Source organism: Cyphomyrmex costatus, unplaced genomic scaffold (assembly GCF_001594065.2).
Source record: "Cyphomyrmex costatus isolate MS0001 unplaced genomic scaffold, Ccosl1.0 scaffold270, whole genome shotgun sequence".
In the NCBI taxonomy this organism is placed as follows: Eukaryota; Metazoa; Arthropoda; class Insecta; order Hymenoptera; family Formicidae; genus Cyphomyrmex; species Cyphomyrmex costatus.
Window position 1 is genome coordinate 1,084,103 of NW_017276800.1, and position 6,631 is coordinate 1,090,733.

Here is a 6,631-nt window from a genome sequence, read left to right on the forward strand (position 1 = left end):
TCTCTCTCTCTCTCTCTCTCTCTCTCTCTCTCTCTCTCTCTCTTTCATTTGAACATCAGTTAAAAATATATTTATTATGTTGTGTTTAATACAAAACATAATTTTTTATTAAATTCTAATTTATTGTCTAATCTTTAATATACATACAACAAAAATTTAAACAATTTTCGAACATAGCCCTGATGAAAATTCTTCTCTAAATTCTTAATATCATTTTTCAAAATATTTACATTCAGGATTTTTCGAATTTTATAATTTTCCAAAAAATTTCTTAGTTTTTACACAAATTGAAACACTTTCCAGAAATGTTGCGAGTCTCTATTTTTTTTCTATGTTAAAATATATTTTAAGATTTCTCGTTCTATATTATATCTGAATAAAATCTCAAGCTTTTCTTCAGAAATATTCATAAATTTAGAATATAAAAAATTCTTAAAAATATGAGAATTTCTTTCACCAAGGAACACACAAGCGTGACTCACCAATCATGGCTAATACTAAAGTAGCAAAATAGAAAGCACCCGCAAATTTCCACTGCGGTCCCGCTTTATGTGGTTTGTTTTCTATTATTACAATTTCGACCATCTTGTAGTCCTCCGGCGTGATATTATACTTCCTCATCATATTACGACGAATCTCTGCGATAGTATTTCCCACCAAAAGCGAAAAATAGTGAATAATCAATTATCGATTCGTTTAAAAATATTCATCGACAGTGATAAAGAACTCACCCGAAAGAAATTCCCAGCGTTTCTTCTCAGTGTCCGATTCAAGGGCATCAAATACCGCGGCGCCAACAAGGAGATACGTAAATGTGCACACTACTAACGACAAAGTCCTAACATTCTGTCTCTTCATCTTCGCCGTTTTGTTCTATCGCGCGTCTAAACGCGCAACAGAATACAAAAATCACAGCAATCACACTCTCAACGAGTTTCTCGAGATTTCCCCTGACAATAATGTTCTTCGCAAGATACGATATTTATGTAGAGCAGCATTTTGTACACAATATATATAATAAATATATATGTATTTGTTTTGCGCCGAAAAAATAAATATACATGTGAAAAATTTATATCGCAGATGAAACGTTCATTTGGGAACTCGAAACACAACGAGAGTAAGCTCGATATACTCACGAGCACTCACGAGACAACAATCGCTGCCCACTATCCGTTCGGAGTATTGATCGCGAGCCAACGAATGGCCAACGAAGGAATATACTGCTGGCTGCTGCTGCTGCTGACTTATATTCGGAAGTACACGTAAGTTGCAAGTAATGATAATCGGAAGCCTCGGTATAATAACTATACGTTATTGACGTTGTAACCAAATGATAACTGCACCTGCAGCAACTGTGAGTGATAACCATACTGAACTATAGTACCAGGTACCACCCTAATATCGCAGTTCAGTCGTTCAATGAGTTCAGTAGTATGGTGCGCTTTCGTCGTGACAGTAGTAGTCGGCAGAGGGTTGCGTCGGTTATGTATATACAGCAGACCACCGATCGATGTAAACGAGCCTCACCGACTTTGTACAGTAAAATCTACCGTTGATAACTCAGCAATTTATGTATACGAATTTACTATACATACATTATATAATTATTAATTATATATATTGTTTATATTTTCTAAATATATTATGTTCAGTACACACACATTTATTAGATTTATTAGACTCCTGATTATAATTTCTTTTGATTGTGAGATTTAAAATAACAAGAAATATTTAATTTTCTTTAATATATAGGTAAGATATATTATATTTTGTATAAAGTATTTAAAAACTTTAGAGAATTAAAACTAAAATTACCAACGAATATACAATAAGCCCGCAGGCATCGTGTCATCATCAATGATACATACAGTATTACTACCTATAGAATAATAATATTAATAACTCAACAATTCGATAAAATCCTGAACGTGTTTTGGTTTATACTAAATCATCCTCAATGGGTAAGAATTTTTGTCTTCGATAATATTATGCACTGGGCATGATAAAATATTATAAGTATAATATTACAGAAACTATTGTTCAGTCAATCTTGAATACACGAAAGTATGCCAGAATTAATAAAATATTATTTCCTATTACCACTTATCGGAAATATTTAAAAAATTATGCAAAGTATAATAATTGTAATTTTTTTTATTACTATACAAAAATACTTGTAATTTGATGAATAATTCAATATCATTACATCTTTGACAAAACAATTTTGTAAATATCTCATAAACAGCGTTTTTATATACCTAATTGAGTTAGGGAAAAAGTCTTTTTACAAGTTGGAGCATATTTTTTAAATTGTTTACAAACCTTTTATTAAACCAAATATGTTAAAATTTTTTTAAATATTTTAAAAATTCAACACATCATTAAATTTATTATGTATTTATTATTTTTCTGTAAATTCTGTGAAAATAGAATAACGAAAGAGAGCATCATTCAATTTTTTCTCAAATCCATGCCAACTATGCGATCGCATGTTTTTATAACGCAAATCGTCGGAAGTAAAAGAGAAATATCATTATTAAATAATGGCGTCGTCAAAGAGAAAAACGAGAGACCGATCTGGGAAAAAGCGAATAACAAGACGAATGATACATTCTGATACTCGTTCCCGAGTTAAATCGGTACGCTGTAAACACGCTAATACTCTAAATCAACGGCAATTGTACGATTCCATCAGTATACCTCAATTAGTCTATGAACTCCTTACCATCGACAAACACAATCATGGTATTACGATTGAAACATAATTACATAATTAATTATATGATTAACATTGATAACGGTAATAAATTAAAACAATGTATATAAAGAAAGGCAATCGGAGTCGAAACGTATGTTTATAATAAATTGAATTTGTCTGTTATTTTATTAGTTCTTTGCCTTTCTTTATATACATTGTTTTATACTAATAAATTAAAATATATAATAAAATATTAATTTATTTTAATCTCTATATCCTTAAGTAAATCGTATAAGTTAAATTTTTCAACCTAAAACCATTGCAATTATATCTTAAATCTAACAAAAATGACTTGTATTTTATTGTTTTATACAATTTTATGTTCTATACACAATTATACGTATAATCGATACTCGATAAAACGTATTATCCATTCAAAATAACCAAATCTTATCAATTTGTAATCTAACGTTGCCTTTGTACGTTTATTGGCGAAGACGCAAGACGTTTCTCGTCTCCGAAACGCTTCGAAACACATTGTCGAAAAACGCAAAACTCCGATGAACGGCAAAAGCTGTCATACGAAGCGGTCGATCACTGCAATGATTCAGAATCTGTACAAATGCCGGAATACACAATGGTATCTAGGCCTACATCTATCGATAGTCTCACGGAAGCAACGGATGCTGCAAATAGCTCAGCACCGACAAGCTCCACGAATAGCAGCGTGTCAAATGGCTCAATGGAACCAAACACACTGGCAAACTCGCTCAACAGCGCCAAAGCACTTTTCAGGAAGCGATCTTTAATACAGCTCATTAACAGTTACATCAAAGCTGGCGTCGAAGAAGGTGCATTTTTCAATGGACTTACACGCACACACACGCACGCGCGCACATACACACACACACACTCTCGAAATCTGAATCAGTGGATAATCACTGATATCGCTGCAATGCCAAGTATATACCAATCAGTGCATAAAATATAAAATGTGAGTCCCTAACTTATAAGTATAGAGAGCTAACTTTTATCATGTGATCTAACTAATCTTGTTTTAGACTTTCGAGCATGAATTCAATGAATATTAGAAGATTGAAATTGAAAAAAAAGTGCAAATTTAATAATGTACTGTAAATTTAATAATGCTCAGACTTTCTTTCTGTTTTGTTGAACTTTTGATTATCCAGTATCAATACCACTGTAGGTAATCTGCAGTGACTGTCCATTTATTTAGGCCCGGTTGCACCAACATTACTTGATTTTAAGCAAGACTTAAAACTCTATCTATCTGTATTAAAGCCGAAAGAAAGACAGAGACAAAGACAGTTTAAGTCTCGCTTAAAATCGAAATCACACGTTGGTGCAATCGGGCCTTAGTCCACTGATCCAGCTTTAGAGAGTAAAGAAATTACTGCACTTCATTAGATTTCATATTAAACAACTGCATAAATATCTAAACCTCCATTAGGGATTAACTCTTTCCAACTCATTTAAAACAAATTGAATGATTTAGAAATATTTAAAATAAATATTTTACACATAATTTTTTTCAAAAAGATTTATAGATATGTATTGTATACATGAACGTACACGGTATATTCTAAAATTCGGGAATTAAAATACACGGTAAAAAAGTTTTCAAAAAATTGGGTATACACATACACATGCATGCACGCACGCACGCACAGAGAGAGAGAGAGAGAGAGAGGTTATTTGTAAATTTTTACTTTAAGCACAAAAGAATTTATAAGAAAATAAGAGTTCAAATATGACCAATTATGAACTTTTAGATAAATTACATTTAAATGCTGAAGTTTACCATATTTACCATATGTAATACTACGGCACATGCGATTTATGAATAGATAACCATCTAAATCTGTGATTGGTTCTATATTTAAATTCTTACTTCTCAAAAACTTTCTTAATTCGAAACTATTATGATTTGCAAATTTCAGGACACCCTATGTGTGTGTACATATAAATAATATTTTTTTCTTCTAACAATTTATCTTTATATGTGATAAACTGGCAATTATTTTCTTTTTTGCGAAGCGAAGAGGTGTAATAATAATTTCTAGAATAAATGCATCGGATGAGTACGTTTCAAGTAGATCAACGGTAAACTGACTCGTTCGGTGTGCCTGTATTACGTCATTACACGCTGCTGTAGAGCTAAAAGCGCTTTTTGTGAGATCAAATTTTACAAGTGATGATAAGTGCACAATCAACGACGTCCACATTGCAGGAAAGCGACAGGCCAGAAAGTATATCTGTAAAGCATTATCTTTTGGCGTCAGATCGGGTTATTTGATCCCGACCAATCGACAAGGTAATATGCTCCGTGTGTGTTCAACTCTGGACACACAATCTTGGAATTGGAGACGGACTGACATCGAATCTCGGCGAAGACGACGCATTGCGCGACGAGGAAAGACGAGTAATTTGACCACCATCGCTGAACGGAAAGCAATGCGTCGCGGAATTCCGCGAGATAAATTTTTTCACAATATGAACAACAAACAGACGGCTTCAAAAAGAAAAATACGACCTGCTCAAAATCCTGCCAAAAGTTTAAATACGCGTGAGAGCAATTCACGAAAATCGCTTTGTAAATCGTTACATGAGAAAAGCAAACCAAAAGCTTTTACGAGAAAAAACAGGTTTTCATTTCATTTAAAAAGAGATACTGGTTATAATTTTTTTTTGTAATTGTTTTGTAAGTTTTAAAGCAAGTCTCATAAACCTTTCACTATCCTTTCACAGCTATTTGGTATGAAATTAATACGCACTGATTACTCTGTATTAAAATTTGAAAACACTTTTATATCTTCTCTCACAAAATTGCGGGAATTGTAAAGTTAAGAAACTACCTCTCATGAATCCATTTCTAAAAACATTCATCTTTTTATGTCTCTTTCTCTTTACATTAAACAACAATTTAATGGGTTTAACTTTGTTACGAAAATACATTTAATAGACTGTAATACAATACGGACGTTTTAATATACTTAAAATGCTTTATGGATACTTTAGATTTAAACATAGAAAACAAGAAAGTAAAAAAAAAGAGTAATATTAAATTCTTTTCTTCTCATATCTATATTGTATTCATGGATATTTGTTTTTCAAAAATTATTTTCAGAAAAATCAATTTATTTGCACTATGTCATTCGTTTTAGCAAAATTAATAACACCAACAATAAGCAAGGACAACAACAGAAAAGAGACGAAGGAAACATTAAGAAGTCAATCAAAAAACGTCGTATGACTTTTTCTGCTAAATTTGCCCAGAATGATGGTCAACCAGTTGAGCAAAGGTATGAGAACGTTAGAGAAAAGGGTCTTAATAATCAATACGAAAGCAATGAAGATAACTATAGAATTAAGAAACAAAAGTTGACGTCGAATCAAGAAGACGAATCGAGAATAGAAAAACGAAAAATCGAGGCAAATATCAATAATGACAGAATAGATTACGACAGAGTAGAAAGCATTAGAAATTCCAATGATGAAAATAATGACAAAACGTCCGAAAAAGAAAGTGCCGACCATAACATGAGTGACAAAGTGATTAGAGAAATGGAATTTTAAAGAATTAAATGCCACAACCTTGAATGACGCCTTTCTTTGTCCAAAAACGAGAATTTCCTTTCTTTTGTACTCTTTTGGCTTTTTATCATTTATAAAATATATTTATTACATGCATTTTTGAGATTTATTTGAAATTATATTTTTATATCCAAATATGTGTATGTGCGCGCGCGCGTGCGCAAATAACAGACTAGCTCTAAGTAATAAAAATATGCATAAATCTGAGACTATAAGAAATGGAGATTATTTATCGTCGTACGTACCATTACGAAAAATATCCAAACTGTAATAAGTAAGTGTGTACGTTTTTCATTGCAATTCTCGCCATATAGT

At 31.9% G+C, this 6,631-nt stretch overlaps 2 protein-coding genes across 2 annotated transcripts in view; one reads left to right on the plus strand and one right to left on the minus strand.

Moving 5' to 3' along the window:
- Positions 1-967, minus strand: part of Task7 (TWIK-related acid-sensitive K[+] channel 7) — a 2,346-nt gene extending 1,379 nt beyond the window's left edge. Inside the window, exons 1-2 of the mRNA XM_018540827.1 lie at positions 732-967; positions 483-638 (exon numbers count right to left, since the gene is read on the minus strand). Of these exons, the coding sequence (XP_018396329.1) occupies positions 483-638; positions 732-858 (283 nt within the window). The 5' untranslated portion in view covers positions 859-967. The remainder of the gene's footprint in view (positions 1-482; positions 639-731) is intronic.
- Positions 968-2,520: 1,553 nt separating this feature from the next.
- LOC108774679 (uncharacterized) lies at positions 2,521-6,422 on the plus strand. The gene is made up of 4 exons (XM_018540834.1): positions 2,521-2,748; positions 3,199-3,552; positions 4,953-5,367; positions 5,887-6,422. Exons 1-4 carry the CDS (start codon positions 2,547-2,549, stop codon positions 6,296-6,298), a joined length of 1,383 nt encoding a protein of 460 aa, XP_018396336.1. The 5' UTR covers positions 2,521-2,546; the 3' UTR covers positions 6,299-6,422.
- Positions 6,423-6,631: the final 209 nt, after the last annotated feature.